Raw genomic sequence first — 20846 nt, 5'->3', positions numbered from 1 at the left:
CCATTCAGTTATCTTCCTGCACTCCTCCAGTATCTACTTTGGGAAGTCCTATTTTCTACAGACGTCACAAAGAACAAAATGGAGAATACTGCAGGATAAATATACTGAAAGGAATATCAGTAAATACTTGTGATACAGAAGCATACTTTCTGTGAAAACGGGATAAAATAATTAGACTCCTGTTATCCCCTCCCCCCTCCAAAAAAAAAAGAAAACTGAGGGTGCAACCCTTGTGAGCAAGGAAATGGGAAGGATAGGCAGGAAGGAAGCCAGCTCATACCTTTCCAGTTGTAAGTGCCTGGGGCACCAAACACAATATAATGATAGTCTCTAGTAAAAGTAGCAGCAACACCTTGCTGACAGGAACCAAACTTCTCATGGCCTCTTAAACGACCATCACAGAAACTCCAAACTCCATTATCCATATCATCTTTAATAGTGAGATCCTGGCTCAGCACATAGCACCTTCCAATGATATCCCGGGTTTCCTGCACAGTGTTTACATACTGTCTCTTCTCATAGCGATGTGCACATGTCTGCAAGACAGAAGAAATAACAAGTGATGCTTTCTGTATGTCTGTATGCAAGTCATCAAAAGAAGGCTGGACTTCTTTAGCAATACTTCATGCTAGCAGTGCTGCAAGTCATCTTGTAGACACATCCATGTTGCAATGGAGAGAGCTCACTGTTCCCTATGGGCAGTGTATGGGAAAAGTTGGGCATCTGTGGATACAAGCCAGAGCAACCAGCTTCATGGATAAGTAAGGCCACATGGTTAAATCCCTCTTCCCTGTGGGACCTCAGAGGTTTAGCCCTAAAGCTTTCCCTGATACCTAATACCTCTCCTTCAAGAGGTGAGGAGGGAACCACTGTCTCTCATAAGGGAAGAAGTGTCTGTTTCCCCATAGCCGGCAGAGTTAAACGACGTACACGCTTGTGCAGAACATGAGAAGCCGGTTTAACTACCGTCTACCCGAGACTACCTAGAACACAACCCTGCCAGGAAACTGCCCTAAAGCAGAGGCTGAAAGCTCTTCCAATGAAAGGGAGGGAAGTTGTTCCTATTTCCCATGTTGGCTGTTCCACTTACAGAATAACTGTCACTGGGACAGCAGCAGCACTAAGTACAACTTAACCTTTTAGGCTATTCACCTGGGAACATAATACTAATCAAATATTTAACACAGAGGATGAATAGCCCTGGGTTAAGTGGTGTAAACACCAAACCATTGTAAGAAGAGATGGAACAATCTAACCCCTTTGCCAGCAGTGTTTGTTGCAGAACCAGATTCAGTAGGTGTGTGAAAAGCAGAAGCAAACAAGGTTTCTCAGCTGATGCACCTTTTCTCCATTTCCTGTTAAGGCTTAAATATTAAGCAAGTGTCCAGGTGCTCTGTTCCCAGAGCACTGCAGTACTGCCCTGCCGCACAGTGACCTTCAGGCTGCCCACACCTCATCTAGTAAGTACATTTCCCACTTATCACTTACAAAGACAGCATTAGTTGATGATTAATTATTCAATGAGCAGGAGACTGTCTGCTCTCCTCTCTCTTTGGGTTCTGAAGCAGACTGAGGCAAGTTATTTCTGCCTCTGTCATTTAAGGACTCCAGATTCACACCCTGAAGTGGTTTGCCTTCAGTTTGGGAAGCAAGTATCTTGCTGATATTAACCTGCAAGAACATTGCACACCATGTCATGATGCAGCCAGTATCCTACAGCACCAGGAGAGGTTTATTTAACTGAGAATGAGCTAAGAAAGTAACATTCTCTGGTAACTCCTGAAAGCTTTTTCTCTCTGTATTGTATAAAATCTCTCTGTAATGTATAAAATAAAGACCAGCAAGTGGTTTTACTGCAGTGCAATGGACTTACTAATTCACAGGAGCAACTCAAATTTCCTGGTGAAAGCTAAACTGAGGCTGATCATCCTAAAAAAAAAGGCAGAGGACATCCTGCTACTTTTACAACCTCATCACACTGTTTCTCCCCATTTCTGTACCGAGTGGCATTTGAAAGAAACAAGGTACATATCACAAAAATAAAACCGTAAGTGGACACTCTGAAAATGCACTGCCCACCCTAGGCTGCTACAAAGGTTATAAAGAAAGGCTAACTCACAGCTAGAAAAATAACTTAAAGATTTTACAGCCTCAAGTGTCTTACTGTGTGTGGTGGTTTAAACCCAGTCAGGTAACTCGTTCACTCACTTCCCCGCTTCTTGCCCTCCCCCTACTCCCAGAGGGAGGAGAGGAGAATCAAAAAGAATGCAGCTCCCACGGGTTGGGATAAGAACAGTTTAGTAACTAAAGTATAACACAAATCACTGCTGCTACCACCAATGATAACAATGATAAAGAAAATAACAAGGGAAGAGAATACAACACCTCACCACCTGCCGACTGATAACTCGCCCCCCCCCCCCAACCCAACCAAGCACCGACCGATACCTCCTCCAACCCTGCAGTCTCCCAGCCCTTCTGGGTAACTCTCAGTTACATCCTGGGCATGACGTGCTGTGGTATGGAATACCTCTTTGGCTAGTTTGGGTCAGGTGTCCTGTCTCTGCTTCCTCCTGGCTTCCCTTCCTCCCTGGCAGAGCATGAGGCTCACAAAGTCCTTGGCCAAACCAAAACATCATTGTTATCAGCTCTGTTCCCAGGCCGAAAGTCAAAACACAGCACTGCACCAGCTACCAAGAAGGAGAAAAATGACTGCTACTGCTGAACCCAGGACACTGTGCTAGGGAGACACACAAGTCCTTCCTTAGAAGAAATCACAGGAGCAAACAGTGGGAAGTTGCCTTTCAGAAATCTGTACAGGAACACAGCCTATTCACAACATTTACTGAAGACTAAGAATGGTTTTCCAAGTTAGACCTTCAGACTTACCACCACATTTCCTCCTGGCCCTTGACTTTGAACAGTTACACCCATCCACTGGTCTTCTTTACTCTCCATCTTCGGATCAGCTGCAGAATTTCATAACACAGTGTCAGATATTAACAGTTAAATACTTTATTTTCCTTTTTGTCTCTTTCAACAGGCCTTTCCTACAGTACACGGGACAGCCTGCAGGTGGCAGTGTCCGTACAGTTTATCACAGACAACATCCAGTTTTGTTAAACACTTCTAGCTTATCACTTCATGCCACATCCATTAATGAAAGAGTAAGAACATCCAAATCTACCCAGAATTAAGCATCTCATACTACTATCTTAGCAGTTAAGCTACAACTTAATCTGATCCAAAAAATCTTACATATAAATCCATCAAAACAACTGATGCCTTTGGAAAGGACCATATCAGGTAAGAGGAATTATACAACTGTTTCAATCTAAAAGTGCTGAAGAACTTACTCTCCTCATCAAATATGACACGAGTGCAACGTGCATTTGGAGATGCAATGTCACAGCTGTACAGCCCTCCGGTTCTGTTAGCCTGCTGGGCTGGAAAGGCCTTTTCCCGAGGAGCTCCAACCAGCAATCTGCAGGGAAAGAGAAAACTTCAATGGATCTGCTGAAGGGAATATTCTTTTCACCAGGTTGCCAGAGGTTTGACATGCAAACATGTGAAGATGGATCAAAAGCTACATCACAGCACGGTTCCTGAAACAAAAATAAGGAGGCCTGTAAAGCAGAAACTAACAGTTGTGTGATTACTGGACCTGCAAAGCAGTGGATGTGTTGTTATTGCTGCTGTTACTGTGACAGTGTTCACTGGGAGCAGTTGATCAGAACTGTGTAAAAGTAGTTATGTGGAAACCATCCTCCCGTCAGGTTGTCCAGTGGGGTGTCTTCTGCCTTTATAGTACCTGCTGGTAAGGGGGGGGGGGGGGGGGGGGGGGGAAGTATTGTTACTTAAATGACCACAGCCCCCCAACACAGTGAATACAACTGCTTTCAGGCTGTCTCCTAATTTTACACCAGTCCTGTGCCACTGTTTGGCTGAATTTACAGGCACTTTAGTATCATCATGCAAAGCAAGATCCCTCCTGGCCCAAGCAAGGGTTCACTGAACTGGCTCTGTACACACATGCACTCCCCCTCTTCACTCCTTTGGCCAGATACTCCATTTTGAAGCTGAAAATGTACTTCAACAAACATCTCATCAAGAACAGGCCATTCCTACAAAGGACTTATTTCTCCTATAAAAAGGCCACTCTAACAAGCCCTCCACAGACACTGTTTCTGTTAATCAAATGGGAAGGTTCTCATTTTAAAAACTGAATAAAGCAAATTGTTTTCCTGCATCCCCCTGAGCATCATCCCCCACGAGCATTACCACAAAATCACCAGTAGACATATTTACTTGAAAAATAAGGGGTTTCAGCCAAAAAAAAAATCTTACATTGCCTATGTTTTTTTGAAGAGACACATACAAAGCACAGCTGCCCCTCAAGCAGATAACTGAAATGAATAACAACCAGCATGCAACAGTTTGTGAAGAAACAAGAAACATCACACTCAGCTGAAACAACAAGGATGAGAACAGCATGTGGATAGGTGCAACACAGTAGGCGTGATGGATGGATATACCGGACTCCACGTGCTTCCTGCCCTTGGTACAAAACATCTGACAGAAGATGCCTGACATTACTCCGTCAAGGAGGGACAATCTGGGACTATAGCTGGATCCACAAGGCTCAAAAATGAACTCTGACCCTCTTTAAGCTTCAGCTATAGAGTTTTGCTTGAGAGAAAAGCTTTTCTGCATGCTTTATAGCACAGCGCTGTCCCTCAGACTGCTTTTCTTACTAAGAACAAGACTCACTTTTATTCATATCTAACAGTTCAGACTGAATCAGTTATGATCAGCACGTAATTTGTTATTAACAATGACGTTGTTATTCAGTGTCACTGAATAATGAGACAAAATTTAACTAATGTCTCATGAGAAAACACTTTTTTTATAAACAGAAAGTTACATTAGCCAAGTGTTCACCACTTTCATAGAAATAAATGCTCCCACAATCCATAATTTGCCGTTGTGAAGGTAAACCCCTGCATGGTGAAACCTTCAGGTAAGACCCTCACTTTTGCCTGGTACACACATGAAATCAGGACACACCACGTGGGTGGGTTCTGGTTTAAAGTGTTTCCTTCTTTTCCCCCTACATACTCCTGGCATCCTTTTCAAAGGTTTCTTCAGAAACGAAGCAGTCCTCACAGGAGTTTGTAACCCAAACAACAACCACGCTTTCAGAAAGGCCATTTAATAACTCCATTTCTAATTTCGGCAACAGTGCCTCTAACTGTAATCTCCTACAGTGACTCTTTCGCAAAGCATCTGTTTCTGAGCTAGTCCTGATGTGGGAATAGATACATTTTCTTCTCAGTTCTGTTATGCCCCAGGGAAAGACACATGAGATTTTTTTTTATATATATATTTTCTTTTTTTATATTAACAACCGACACGAGATTTGCATATATACATTTTATATTAACAACCATAAATTTAAGAAAGTAGAGGCACTGATTTCCCAACTTAATAAGATTTTTATTATTTCTACCTTTTCATTCAAAGTTTGGTGGTAAAAATCATTTCTTGAATTTCACTTACAGAAATCGGATCAGAAACCTCTGTTTCAACACTGTGAACACAACTAAGGCTTCTGGAATTGACACACTTAATCTGGTTTAATCCACCCACCTGCATACTATTGACAGCAGTGGTGCCAGATCAACTGAAATATGACCTTCTATAATATACCGGCAATTTTGATGGCAATTCAGCCAGAGGGGACACCTATGGAAGCATCAGGGAAGAAACAGTGCAGCCAACAGAAGACGGAGTGGAAAGATGGACCACCTGCCATAAGATGCCCCAAATGTTCTATGGCATCTCAAACAGGCACCTGATGAGATCAATAAATGAAAAATGCTTCTTTAAAGAGGCTTCTTTAAAGAAAAGAAAGTGTCAATCCAACATGACCTCAAAGGGAACAGGCATCCTTACATCCCTCCCAGTGCTCATGCCCCCTGACAGTATCTTGTGCAAGTTATTTTCCACTGTAAATGAAGTATTTCAAAGCAGACTGGTTTAAAGCCCTCAAATAACTTGTGTCAGGAAGCCTGGCACTTGTCTTCAAGGCTCATCAAACACAAAAGCCTTGAGTCCTGTCAGATGCATCGCTGGAAGTCCTTACTCACAACACAGTTCACAATACACACACACTAGCACACACCATGAGCAGGTGCTTGCAAAGGGTTAGATCAGTTCAGGCAGACACCATGGTAAGTCCCAAAATGTATTTTCAAGCAGTAGTGAAAAGACCCATTAAAAACTGGGCGTAACTACTCTGTACTTTCTCACTACTTGTCTGCCCTAAAGACCACAGCAAAGATTAAACTTTTGCTTCCAGGTTCTGCAAGGCAAGTTAAAGACGATGAGGATTATAAATGTTTATGAGGATCATCACCATTATTAGGGACTTAAGCCTGTGCATCTAGTCTCTGGATGAATAAATAAAGTGAAACACGTCATGCGTGCCAAGCACGCTGCGACTTGTGACCAACAGAGCTGTTGGTCTCACTGCCCACTGCTCAAGAGGTACGTCTGAAAAATCAGAATTCTATTAGAGAAGCCAAATGAAAGTGTGCACCTAACTAAGGAAGTATGACACAGACCATGCACCAGGGTGAATTTCAGCATGACTGCAGCAGTCCAAATGAATCAGCCTGTACCGAGCTGTGCGACGTGCTCAACGGAGTCCTTCCATACTGAGGACACATTCCAGTCATTACTGTACGGCTACTTACTTGGCTGCATTTTAATAGAAGAAGTTCAGTCAAGTTGGAGCTCATTATGCCAAAAGCGGGTCAGGTTTTTTCTGCATGTTCCACTTTAGCTTTCACAGTGGCAAGCAAAACCTCTTTCTGCAAAAGAAGGAACTGGGGGGGGGGGGGGTGAGAGGTGCTCTCCTGGCTATTGCTATCTCCTTGTATCAGCAGGTGAAACACTGACATAAAACCCAAAAACTTCCTCTGCAAACAACAACTGACAAAAGCAAATTCTTCATTTCTCTCCACCCATGATCACAGCATGACTCATTTTATTCACTGAGCCTTCCTCCTGAAGGTGTACAAGGGCTACAGTCACTACTGTCAATGCAGGTCTGAATGCCCAAGTGAGGCTCCAGAATCCATATTTAGATACCAAAATAATGCCCCAATGTCAAGACTGCAGAGTCAGAGATTAAACCCCAGAGACTCCAACATATGGACATTTTACTGGCCTTCTATCCCATGGCAGGTTTGCCTTGTTACTGCACAGAAACAGAAGCTCAGCTATACAGCATACAGAACACAAACATGCCTGAGCATCTGTTCCTGATGGAGCCTTAGCTATCCATGATTTATGATGATTTAGTATCGAATGTTTAACATGAGCTAAATGTCAGACAAAAAAAATATTACTGTTCCTCATGTACAAATCAGGTGCTTTGTGATACTTGAATCCTGATTTCCCCATTCATCTTGCTTAAATATGTACTATAAATTGACGAGGTTTTCCCTGAGCCAATCAGACTGCACAGGTGTTACATTAACTTCTGTTAATAGTGCATTACGTTACATTTCTGTAGATTATAAGAGGTGTCTATCAAATCATAATGTTGGGAAAAAACATCAGAATTCTCTCATATCCTGGCACAAAACCCCAATGCTCTTTGGCTCCAGTTATATCCCATAACTGAAACACGCGCCTTCCAATTTCAAACTAGAATTCCAATGTCAAACAAATGCATCAGTCCTGTTGCTCTGTTGGTTAAGAGATAAATTATTGCTTTCTCTTAACTACTTCTTGGAAATACATGATAATGACTGATGTCCCACTGCCAATTATGAGCATCTGTCAGCTTCCAGGGACAGATTTACTCCCTTACAACCCCAGATTCATGGCCAAACCTGAGATAATCCTATAGGATCAGAGCTCCAGGATTGCCATGCATTGACAATTTAACTAAATGACCACAGTGGGACCCAGTTTTGGCTCAGGTGAATGGTGCCTGCATTGCACAGATGCAGGAGATCCCAGCTACACCACTGCAGTATTACACCACCCCGACCAAAACAGCTGAGACAACAAAAAACTCCATTTCATCAGTTATGATGAACACCACTCAAGCCTCAGAAAAGGCATTCGGACATCTTGCTGACTTCACCTAGAGCTGACCAGCCCTGTGGATAACTGCATGCAGAAAACACTCTTTATAAAGAGTTTCCAAGAAGTGGAAGGAGGTGGGAACTCACCGCCCAGGCAGGCAGGCCTCAGTCTGTCGACTGCTGTTGGCCAGTATTCAGTAAGATCAGGTGGGTGAACAATCAAGAAGGCTCTAAGTTAATATAATCAAAAGTACCCCTAAAGAGTTATTAAAATCCAAAGCAAAATACAACAGAAATGGCTTCCCATTTTTTGCAAAATATTGAGCAGTGGGGTGCAGGTTTTAAAACCCTCCTTGCTTTCCATGGTAACTCTTTGAGAAATTCAATAGGTGGCTGTGGCTCCTTCTCAGCTAATGGAAGCAGGGAGCTCACAGCCATCTGAACTCCCTCCAACACTGCTCATGAAACTACCCTAGTTGCTTCCAAGAGGAATGTTGCAGTTAAGATGGGAAAACCATATCAAACGAAACCCAGAAAGCCTCCAAGCTCCTGGAAGTATTCCCCCCCTCTGCAGTGAAATTCTTTTTCTCACTTCCATCTTGGAACTGTGTACAGCAACACAGGATTTTCACAACCTGCTTCAGAGAAGAAAACAGCAGCAGTTCATTACAGTTCTGTTTTGGAATAAACACTTAGTCAAAAGAAGCCAAGTCAGAGGAGGGAGAGTACCTTCAACATTTTCTGAAAGCAAATGCTGTTCATCAAAGTAAGAGGCTTCCATTGAGTAAATTACATTCTGATTTAAACAAATGCAAAAAATACCCCAGTCTGCACTGAGCTCATGCTATCTCCCGAAGCTTCCTTCATTCCTTAAATTCTTTCCTTTTCCATGGTATCCTTTACCCCAAACAATGCACATCTTTGCCATCCTTTAACAGCAACACACCAATAGTGCCAGCTCTCAGCTTTAACAGACTGGAGTAGAAATCACTGGAAGTGTTTCCTGGGTAACAAACCATTAGCCATTGCCATGTACAGGCAGAACAAAACAGTCAGTGGTGTAAGTAATTCCCGATTTTGCAACCTTCATTGAGCACAAGTGTCCAGTTTAAAGCTGCTGTTCTCAGATAACAGCGCTGCCACTGCAGACTTGGCACTTTACTGTGTTTTCAGACAGACTCTATACACACCAGGGAGCGTGAAAATCTGGAAAGTGATGAAGCTAAGTGCTATGAAACATCCTTCTGACTAGACAGATGAACTGCTGCATCCTTTTCCTCTCACACTGCTGGTACTGGCTTGCAAAGAGTTTCACTGGATTGAACAAAATGAAGAAATTACAGTAACTACCACTGACTCAGAATAAGTTTTACTACCAAATCACCAGGCACAGTCACTAGTTGACTATCAAATGTTTACTGCCTGCAGGCAGAGAGCCCTGATCTCAGCACGGACATCTAGAGCCCTCCTGGGAGCTGTAATTTCAGTCCTCTGTAGTTGTTTGGTCTCAACAGGTTTTAAACTTGACGAGCAGGGAGGATGGGAGCATCTCTACCCCCACAGTACTTAAATGTAACTAAGCTGGTCAATACGACAGGCACTGTGTTTGAATACTGGTGGCACCACCTCTGCTTTGTGCCCAGATCTGGCTTCTTACAACAGAAACAAGTCACAGGACAGGAGCACCATGGACTAATGAGCAAAGAAAGACTGTCTCTCCATGCACTTGAGCTGCTGTCAGGAACTGGAGCTGGACCACCAGACTCTGCTTCTCCAAAACAACCCTCTTCCAGCCAAATCCAGCCAGTAACTGTGTCAGCAGGGGACTTGTTTGTGATGCTTTCTACAGAGATGCCCATCACTACCAGCCTGTTCTTAGCAGCTATTCTGAGTGACTGATGATTCTCCTAATCTGCTACTCCACAGCTGTATTTTCCAAGTACCAGTACAAAGCCATGGCCAAGTACACCATTAATCTCTGTCGCCTAGAGGCTTGGCATTTGAAGGACAGATTTTATCTTATTCATTCAGCCTTTTTGGGAAGTGGATTATGAGAGAGGCTGGGAAAAAAAAAGCCAAAAGCAGCACAAGGACTAGGGCAAGCTACTACAAAGTAAAACTGGAATGACAAAGATACCTGTTGCTCTAGAAAGGCCACGTACTGACTTTGAGAAAGTCACATGTAAAAACAAACCCTTTCCCATCACAGTCTAGAGCCCAGCCTGTATGGATTTGAAATAGGTTTTGCAGATCTCATTTTCATTGGTAGAAAGCGTTTTTTTCCTGCAAGAAATGGTACAGTCTGCTCCAAACTCATGTTTCAGAATGACGTTTTCCATTTCAGGCACCACTCTCTGGCTTTAACCAGGAGACACGTCGCACATTTTTCACACTGCCAAATAGCACGTGAAACCTGTATAACACGTACTTTCTGCCTTACGAGCTATACACTGCTTGCTTTGGATGTAAAGGAAAGACCCGAGAATGAAGAAATAACATTAAAAGGATTTTCACTCACATTTTCTACCACAGCAGTGCCTGTTACTGCATGAAACCCTTTCAGGATTTAACATGGGGCTTAACTGGAGACGTGACAAATGCATCATTTCGAGAAACAAATCTGGGAGCTGAGGCCCTTGCACTTCCAGCCCAGCCCCTGCCCACAGCACCTTGTCTGCATTGGGCTCACTGAAACCATGCGAGTCCCACCAGTCATTTAAGCACAACCCAACTACTCTCCACTGAAGGTTAAAGCGCAGGTCTCAGCAGCAGCAGGACAAGTGAGGCAGGGTGGCTGCAACAAAGCAGGGGTGACCCAACAGTCCCAGCTGCCTGCAAGCACAGAAAGAGTGAATTGTCCATCCCCGCTGCTGTGAGTTACTGCTGTGACGGGTGTTCTGTGGACATGCTCACTCTAAGGCTCAAGTAAGCAAGTGCATGACAGAAGTCACGAATAGGAATCAGCCTCCTGCACCTGGGCTGCTGGCCGTTTGTGCCATAGAAAACCTGTGAATTCAAATTTAAACTTCTTCACATCTGCAGGGCTTGTCTTTGTACCCCACTACACATGCCGCCTCCATCTGATGTTCATGAAAAATGAAAGGGGTATCACATCCCTGCTAGGTACATGCTTTGGAGTACAAACAGAAGTAATGAAAATATGGGAACAGTTGCTCTGACTTCCCTCTCCCCCCCCCCCAAAATAAGGTGAAGCAATCTGGAAGCACAGTGCTCTCAGTCAGTATTTGAAGCCATCACTCATTAGAAAGGTAACAACCACAACAGGCATATGCTGTTCATCAACATGCCAAAAGCCATTTTAGAAAAACCTGCAGCAGTTTTAATTCAGCACAAAACATATTTGTGTTGAAATGTCATCCTCTCTTTCCTTCACTGAATGAAGGACATCAGTTTCATTTATAACCATAATTAAACCATTAAAAGGCATGAAAAAAAGTACACTAAGAGGGACAAGCATTTCACAGTAGAATCAATGGGAAATACAACATGCTACAGCAACTAATCCCACAGCCCTGCAGTATCTGAAGAGTGACTGCTCCCCAAACTAACCCAAGCTGTAGTTTCTTCACCCACATATCAAACTTCTGAGACTCTTGCGCCTTTCCCAGACTTAACACCTTCTCCCTCTGAATTGTAGGGGGAAAAACAAGACAGGTAGAAACCTCCCACGCTAAGTGCACATGCCACCGAACTGGTAAACTGCGACTTCAGCGGACTCACCATCTGAACGAGAGAAGTTCATCACATTCAGCTGAGACTGAATGTACCAGTCAAAGCCCCAGTGGGAAGCTCACCCACACCACACCAACACTGGCACTCCAAGATAAGCTGTGCCCTCCCAGCTGCCAACATCAGCCCATGGCACCACAGAGAGGTACCCTGTGGGAGCAGGTTGAAGAACTCCACATGTAGGAAAGGCATGGACCTTCTTGATACCTGATCCCTAATGAATGTTTCAGAGAACAAGTACACGAACAGCCAGCAAACACACACCTCGACAGCCGAAAGTCACTTGCACAGTTCAGATTATTCTTTTAGTCCGAAAACCGTGTCCTGGTTTTGGCGGGGATATTTTATTTCTTGGTAGCTGATGCAGTGCTGTTCTGCATTTAGTCTGAGAAAAACAGTGATAACACACTGATGTTTTAGTTGTTCCTAAGTAGCGCTTATCAAAAGTCAAGGAGCTTCCTATGTTCTGCCAGTGAGGAGAGGCACAAGAAGTTGGGAGGGAGCAAACACAGGACACCTAACCTGAACTAGCCAAAGGGATATTCAATACCACAGCACGTCATGCACAGTATGTCCTTTCCATTACAGTTATTATTATTGTTGTAAATATTGTATTTTACTTCCCACACACACACACACACACACACACACCAGTTATTAAAAACTGTTCAGATCTCAACCTGTGGGTTTTCCCTTTTTCCAATCTCCCCATTCCACTCAGGCAGGGTGGGGGGGAGCAAGCAGCTGCATGGTGCTTAGCTGCCAAACACGGTTGAACCACAACAAACCATACAGTCCTGCTTAAACACCAGGATTCCCAGTCTGAGTGATCTTTTCCTTGAGCCATGAACTTAATGGCAAAAGCAGATGTGTTACTGCGTACACTTACTAACACATAGCCCCACACTCCTTCAAATTAACTGAAAACACATTCAAATCACTTGGAAAAACATCCCTCCAATGAGGTATTTTCGTAGGAGAACCAAGTCATACAAATGCCCATGCAGCTGGGACATTTCAGGAGCCTTTATGTTTCATGCAGCTACTGAAACAGTGATGAAACAGATCAACAGAAATAAAGGATGTATTCACAATAAACGTCTCCATACACACTTCTTGTGGAAGAAGAAGCAATTGTATTTTCCTATGGAGTAGGAATATACAAACTGAGAATGTCAACCAGTTTGCAAAACCTAACAACATTTTTCTGTTTGCAAAATAACTTCTACTTGAGACTATGCCAAGAAACCCACTGCATTCTCTTCCACTATACACTGCTCCCCCTCCACATGCACACATGCTTCACACGTAATTTTTTTCCATCTTTCACCACTCCCAACACTCTCACTTGAGCAGAACATGGAATTATTTGTTTCCAAGTATTTTTAACACCCTATATTCCTGTAGGCTGAAAGCTGTGCAAACAGTATTGCAGCTATTACTAGGGCTGGATTTAATCTGACAACTAAAGTATTCTTCCACTACATGCAGGAATACAGCTTGGCTGGGAGCACAGAAGAAATCTACCTCTTCAGCAATGTTCTGGGGCCACCCTACATAATTATCAAACACTGACATACCAGAAAGGCGAGTTGAGTGGATGAAAAGCTTACAGAGATCGTGCTGGATTTGTAGTAGCAGCTACAGGGGTTGGCTACATAACAAGAAAAAAAACATGCCAGATTGATTTTAGCATCTTTGGCCAAGAAAACAATGTGACTTTTCACCTAAGGTTTGTTTCACACTAAACAAAGATGGATAATTAACTACGAGCTCTGATCTCTCTTCAGAGACTCAGCTACACACCACTCCGGTCTAAGAGCCACCAGATTTAACCACTATGCAGCTTTGTCAGCACCTATGACAAAGTGCAAGGATAACCAACCTTTTGTCATTCCCTTGCAAGGGTAATGTGAAAAGAGCTATGAGAAAAGAAGGATGCAGAAAATTCACCTACACACAACAATAATGTTCCTGCCATCAGCAACAGCTGGTTGCCACTTTTGAGCACTTCCAGGGTAAACATGAATTTCCCTCAGACCTCTGACCCGCACATGTGCTGCTGAGCAAACAACCTCCGGCACTACAGGGGTGAGTTGCTCCCAGCATATCTGCAATCCTGGTTTCCTTTGGTTTATAAGGATACATTTTATAGACCTGCTTTTGATGGAGTTTAAAAATGGAGCTGAAACAGGCAGGAGCTAAGTCCATTTAGCTTCACTTGAAAAAATTGCCTGTCATCTTCACTAGAAAGGAAACACTCTGGCTCTATAAGGTCTGCCATTCCTCCTTTCAGCTCCTTGAAAGTGGAAAACAAACACAATACAGCTGAAAAGTTACCAGAAGCTTGCTAGCTGACAGAGAAACTCAGTGCAGGATCCATACATGTACCTGGAAGGGTACTTTTTTACTGTAGACAGCATCTAGACAGGGAGCATCCCATGAACCTCTCTTGCTTTTGTTCTTGATAGTGCAGACCTTCAAACACAGTCAAAACATCCTCACATAAATTAGTACAACTGCTTAATGGAAATCAGTAATGGGAAATGACATTTTTAGATACAGTTCTGTCAGAGGAAACAAGAAAAACAGTCAGTGCTTCAACAGAGCCAAAAACAGTCACTCCACAATAGCAAATGCTCCAAAAGTCACAATGCAAGAACCAGAACTTTTTGGCTTTTACTACCATTTTGATACCAAAATCTAACCTCAGATACTTCACAGCAGAATACACCCAACCTGCTCTTCAAAACAACATAAATGCAATTCTCTTTTCCAAAGCAAGTTACAGAATTCTTGAAACAGTTCTAGAAAATGTGATACTCCCAATACCTTAAACGCATGGGAAAGGCTTTTTACCAAGAACACAGTGCATTTTATGCTGAAGTTGTAAAAGGAGCTTTATTAACCCGTGGTTCAGTTCATTTATTTTTTATATACTGAAAAAAAAAACAAAAAACCTTAAGAATGGAAGTAATTCCCTTACTTTCACATGGACATTTGCTTTTCTGGGTTATATTCTCTCGCCATTACTCTCAAAGCAGCAACTTCCTCACATGTATTTCAATCAACAATATCCAATACTAATAAATTATTCAATGTTTTCCAGGCCATTCTATATAGTTCTTTCTTCAGGTATTTGTGTGCCTCTTACTGTACACCTACCCTTGCTGAATACCACTATGAGGTGTTAATTTTCCAGCTAATGTTTCACAGTACAGACCATCTGCCCATTCAATAGTAGAGATTTTTGCTTGTTTTTAAATACTCACTTGCCCAACAGCCTGCTCTCTGTCTTGTCCATTCTGCAGAATACGTCCCCAAAATGTGGCCATTTTTCCAATTCTGGCTAAACAATTTATCCGGCCCCAGGCTGGCTTTGAAGCATTTAAACAATAACGGATTTTAAACAGCATTTCCTCTAAAATGAATCGGGTATCTCCTGTGACAACTTAACAGACTGCATTCCTTACAAAACTGACAGTTGCTCTGGCACACACGGAAAGGGTTTAACAAAGGCAAAACCAGCCCATGCTGACTACTGAACAATCTACTTCTGTAACATGCCAGGCAATCCAGTATACTAATGGGGGAAATGTTCTGGTTTATTTTGTGGAGAATCCAGACAGCAACAAATTAGATCAGTAAACCATTCTTCCCCCTGCTTGATGTCCTTTAAGAAAAACATTTACGAAAGCCAACCCACCTGTCCTGCTTCTGGGTTTTTCGTTGTTATTTACAAATTAACATTAGCAGCATATTACATATATTACATATATTACATATATTACATATATTACATATATTACATATATTACATATATTACATATATTACATATATATATACATATATGTACATATATTACACAGAAAATTGCACTCATCTTAGCAAGCACCATAATAGTGATTTGTGCTCCTTTTCATTCCTATTTTATAGTTAAAGAGCTAGTATCACTATACATGATCTTGAGATTCTTGACTGAAAGAGCCTATACAACTACAAAATATTTATTACAGGGCAGTCAAGAGTAAAAAGACTTCTCAGAAATGTAAATAAAAATGTTTAATTAAATAAAAACACTTAATTTGAGAGTCATATTATGAAGATTTACGTCTTGAACAGTTACAGATAGGACTGATCAAACAGTCCAGCCTCAGACTGACAGGGTTAGCCAGTATTTCTGAAGAAGATACAACACAGACTATTTCCTCCCTCTGTAAAAGCCATTTTTCTACTAGACTGCAACAATAAAAAGAAGGGAGGGATTAATTACGACTCTCTACATGGGTGAATTAAATTAATAACAGTAGACAAGGCAGTATATGAAACTCCACATCTGGATGAAGACAGATTCATACCTGACGGTAGCACTGCCTTAGGGTTTATTCTTAAAGTATATGCCATCTTAAAGAGCCTTATTCATCATCAAGGTAACCAGCACAAGAGTGAAACTGATACAGAAACTGTAGCACATCTTCCGATAATAACTCTGACACAGCTGTGCCTCCATGACCAACACTACCAACACATCTCATATCTCTGCACAGCTGTCTGAAACCTCTGCTGCTCTCCAGACCTCAGAAAATCCAGAAAATTAGAACAGAAACCAAAAGAAAACTATGCCCTCAAACAGAAGTGCTGCATTTTAAGATCCCAGCCCATAGATGATGTAATGATACAGCACTCACTTTAATGTCCCTGTTGCTCTGTCCCTCTGTTCCTAATCTTGCTGCTTTGGAACAAAGCAGCACACACAAAGCAGGCCTTGTGTTGTGCATACTTCATACTTCAGATGATTGAATGGTTCACTCTACACCCCTCCATTTTTATCAATATTCTCTCCGACTCACTCACTTTCTACCCTTCTGTAGCTGATGTGGTCACATTTCAAGCCTGAACAGCACCATGAATTTGCTTGCGCCAGTCAGTCCATAAGATCATGGTAGCAATGAGCTGCAAGCAGCTGTCTGTGAGCTGAGGCTTTCAGGATGCCATTGCCACAGAGAGCCTTGATTCACTCAGCTCCAGCCCACACAGCTGAGAACCGAGGCAGAGCACATACACAGCACACACGCCGCAGCCTGCACTCCAGGAGCCCATCTCACATTGCATCAAAGGTACTGCATAAAGAAATACTTCTCCAGCTCACTCCCACCTCAGGTTCTGTATGTAAGGGTTTATGCTCTTCAAACACATTTTAGCCCATCCAACTTCCAACTGCAGTTCTCAAACTGAACTATATGTCAGAGTAGCATGGTATAGGATGACTTCTCCCCCCCCCCCCCCCCCCCCCCCAGTATTTAGAGCAAACCCCGTTAATGACTGCAAGGGCTTTTCACAATGGAGTACACAATGGACAGTTTCATTGAAGGCTTTACATCAGACATGCACACAGACGCATCTACTTTACCCTGTGTCTACATCAGCTTGGTTTGAAAAGCAAGAGATTAGTTGCTGGTCTTTCCAAATGTGATCTCTGCCCAGTGTTCGGGCATCATTAAGCAGAGCTTGTCAGGACCCACAGCCCCTGCTAAAAAACACAACTTGTCAAGAAGAATGCTTTTCCTTTGTCCTTGCCTCATATTTGTGCAGTACATTAGCTTCCGTTCACTTTAGTACCACAAAAAGCCTTTCTCCTTCCCGAGATCAAGGTCTGTCCTTGTCTGCACTGTGCTATTTTGTTCCAGTTACACTTTCTTAAACTTACTAGTTTTAGAGAATGCAAGATTTAGTTTATCTCTTTCCGAGACATTTCTAATACTTTGGCCACAATAGAGCTCACTGGCCTAGCATATCCTGTATTCATCAGGGTTGATTTATATCCTAATATTATGTAATAGGAACTACCAGGTATAAATACCAGCATTTTAGAAAGGGGTGACTACAACAGACTTAGAGAAACTTAGAGCAATTTTGGTTAACTAAGCCATCACTCACATTTTAATGCTCTTGGAACAGCCTGGCAGGTCTGTTTTACACAGAGTAGCAGCTTACAGAACACCCTTCTCTTTCCAAATGCACAGCCTGAAGAGAGAGGAATTTGTGCCTCCACAAGTTTCCACTTGCATCTAATGAGACATTTAAAAATCAGAAAGAAAGCCTAAGCCAAAATGCTTCTAAAGCTGTCATCACCTCCACCTGTAAATATTATGCTCTAGTACCCTGCCAAAGACATGGTACCTCTTACACTAGAAACTGATACATCACTCAGGCTCAGCATAAGTAAAAATAAAAAGCTATGAAACCAAGGAGTTGTATCAGGTACAAGCATCTTCCAGTAAGAGCATAACAGTTTTATGAGCTGTAATTGAAGCTGACTGCCTAGGCTGTTACTCAAAGCTGTAGCTTGCACATCAGGCCATTTATCATCACTGCTGACAGAAGGCATATGATACAGTCCTTACTCATGAAGGGTCCCACTAGGCACAGCAATGGATTTTGTTAATTCTTAACACCAGCATAAGAAAAATAACACATCTTCCACAGGGTTATTTAAGATTCTTCTGTACTTACAGGTAACTTTAGAAAAAAAAACAAAACTGTATCTGAGAAGCACATGACCTCTTTCAGAGCAAGTTTCTCATGCGGATGAAGGACTGGGATAAGAGGTTTCCCACTTATGATGTGGGAAGGCCAGCTTTACGCTATGAACGTCTGTCACACCAGTTAACACGGCAGTGAAGCTGAACCTGTGAACTCACACAGCTAACAAAGGACTGTACCATATCTTATCTTTCCTGACACAGCCTTTTCAGAGCCACCTGGACTAAACTGGCCTGTCAGAAGCACGTTTTTGCTGTATGACCTGCGATTTCACAAGTGCCTTGCTTGCAGAGTCTGCTCCTTTCTCTACACTGACGGAAGTGGTTACACTAGTGTTAACTTCCTGGCGTGTATCAGCCCAATGCTCTGGTTTTTGCCTTGGTAGAGCTCTGCAGGACTATGTGCACAATCCTTTCCTGTTCCTTTGAGGAAAACAACAACAATATTGACCTCTTGTTTTCCACGTGCAAAAATGGGAGTCAGATAGTGACATATGATAGAGTTCATAACTTTTTGGGCACCTCACTTGCAAACCCATCAGCTTTGTCTCTGCCCACAGCACAACACAACCAGCACCGGGAAAAAGCTTGCCTTCTGCAGTTTGACTCCACCTACAGAAATTCCACATTCTTCCCCTTTATGTGATGCAGACTTAATCTTCCCATTTCTCTCACCCAGGATGTTAGTATGATGGATCCTCTCCTTTTCAAAATTCTTTCCACTTTCAAAATTCTTTCCCACTACAAGGAAAACGTTTAAACTACTCCTCCCTCCTTCCCAGCTTCATTTGATTCTGACCTTTGCCACAGGACATCAATCTCAAACACAGACAAACAACTCCTTTACTACCTGAAGCTTGAATTACACTACACCACCTCTGCAAGCAGAAACTGTCATTTTCCATTACAGACCAGCATAATCCATCTCTTTTGCTGCTGGAGTAAAGTGTCTGTGAGCACAGAACACAGAAGCAGTGACTCAATACCACTAAGGATGCACCGCAGCAGTACAGCAATGTCAGCAGTCCTGCTGACCTAAGGCAACTTTGTTATGTATTGATATAAGAGCTCACAGCAGACACATGCAGTATCAGCAAAATCTGTCACAAGTTACAGTAAGATAACTGCAATTTTTAGAATTTTATGGCTGCTAATGGGCAATGCAGCCTTGACATAAAGTGCCTATCCACAACTTTCAACCACACAGCTTTTCAGCTGATGATTAGATCTTTAATGTTGATTACTACAATTTCATCCTTTTTGCCTTAAATACCAAGAAGCCCACATGAATTCAGCTCCAGAAAACAGTACCAGAATTACTTGCCAGTAACAGTTACACACCAATTGGGGCTTGTGTTCTAATTCAAGATTATGTGCTTAAATCAGTGTGAATTACAACTAAAAAGAACTGGAACAGACATGTTGGACATCGTACTTGGAGCAGGTATACATGCATATCATTTATATAGATATTATATACTATAAAACTACACATGTAACTACACTCACTATATAGAAAGTGAATAGCTAGTAATAATACCTTTATTATAATCATAATGTATTTATAACATATAGTAGCTAATATGTATATAGTGAGCACAGTCCCCATTTACAAATCTAGCTACACTGACATTCTCAATCACAGGACTACTTAAGCTTTAACCACATGACTCATACAGCTACCCTGTCACAGAGCCTAAGGCCCCTCCAAGTTACAAATCTTTTCCCAGTTTGCCAACAAAACACTGCTGTTGTGCCACCATCCCCTCACAGAACCAGAACTCCTCTTATTTTTGTTATACTGACAAATTCAAATTAAAGGCAGAGCAATCTTACACAGGGCAGTAAGCCCAACTCTTTTAGAGCTCCATTAGGCTTTTACTACTACCTGTGCTTGACAGCGAACCAGAACTGCACACAGAAATCCAGGCAGGCTGCACTTAGTACTGCCAACATTAATGCTCCCCTGATGCACATTAAGATTGTGCTCAGCTGTCTTTCACACCCACATGCCTTTAACAGTCCACTTTCAGTCACTGTGAATTAATAGTTTTTCTCCTCTCCAACTGATGAACATTCCAAGTTCTCTCATATGAAGATACTCACAAAGAAAAACAAAATCCTGCTACTAGCCCATAGCCTTACAGTTGGCACCAGTTGAACAGTCATCTACCCATACGGTACCCATAGGGAATAAAGTACCCACAGGAGTTAAGTAATTTGTTGTTAGCAAACGTGGCATTAGTAGTTAATGCTAACAAATGAAAAGATTGCCATTCAAAGCTAATACACAATCCACAGTATCCTGTGACTAAGGAAAAAGGTGATCAAAAGCAAATACCGTGTTTAAACGAAGGCTATTCCAGCTGTACCTTTATGTGTCACACTTCCTAGGCATTCTCCACCCTCATTTTTACAGAGGATTTTCGTAATGCTTAACACTGCATTAC

The 20846-nt window shown here is 42.3% G+C and overlaps 1 protein-coding gene and 1 long non-coding RNA gene across 6 annotated transcripts in view; one reads left to right on the top strand and one right to left on the bottom strand.

Annotated features, from left to right (window-relative positions):
- LOC133269401 (uncharacterized) overlaps positions 1 to 3350 on the top strand; it is a 29776-nt gene extending 26426 nt beyond the window's left edge. Inside the window, exon 3 of the long non-coding RNA XR_009743449.1 lies at positions 3044 to 3350. This is a non-coding gene — a long non-coding RNA (uncharacterized LOC133269401). The remainder of the gene's footprint in view (positions 1 to 3043) is intronic.
- The window catches only part of ITGA6 (integrin subunit alpha 6), a 54956-nt gene that overhangs the window by 19961 nt on the left and 14149 nt on the right, over positions 1 to 20846 (bottom strand). For all 5 annotated transcript variants that reach the window (XM_061453593.1, XM_061453602.1, XM_061453610.1 and 2 more), the window contains 3 exons: positions 3357 to 3484; positions 2890 to 2969; positions 281 to 536 (listed from right to left, as the gene is read on the bottom strand). In XM_061453593.1, coding sequence (XP_061309577.1) covers positions 281 to 536; positions 2890 to 2958 — 325 coding nt within the window. In that variant the 5' untranslated portion in view covers positions 2959 to 2969; positions 3357 to 3484. The remainder of the gene's footprint in view (positions 1 to 280; positions 537 to 2889; positions 2970 to 3356; positions 3485 to 20846) is intronic.

Source organism: Pezoporus flaviventris, unplaced genomic scaffold (assembly GCF_033815535.1).
Source record: "Pezoporus flaviventris isolate CSIRO_AGI_PZ_B2104156 unplaced genomic scaffold, CSIRO_AGI_Pfla_v1 ptg000001l, whole genome shotgun sequence".
Taxonomy (NCBI): Eukaryota; Metazoa; Chordata; class Aves; order Psittaciformes; family Psittacidae; genus Pezoporus; species Pezoporus flaviventris.
Note: the sequence above shows the minus strand (reverse complement) of the source record. Positions and strands in the feature narration are given on the sequence as shown.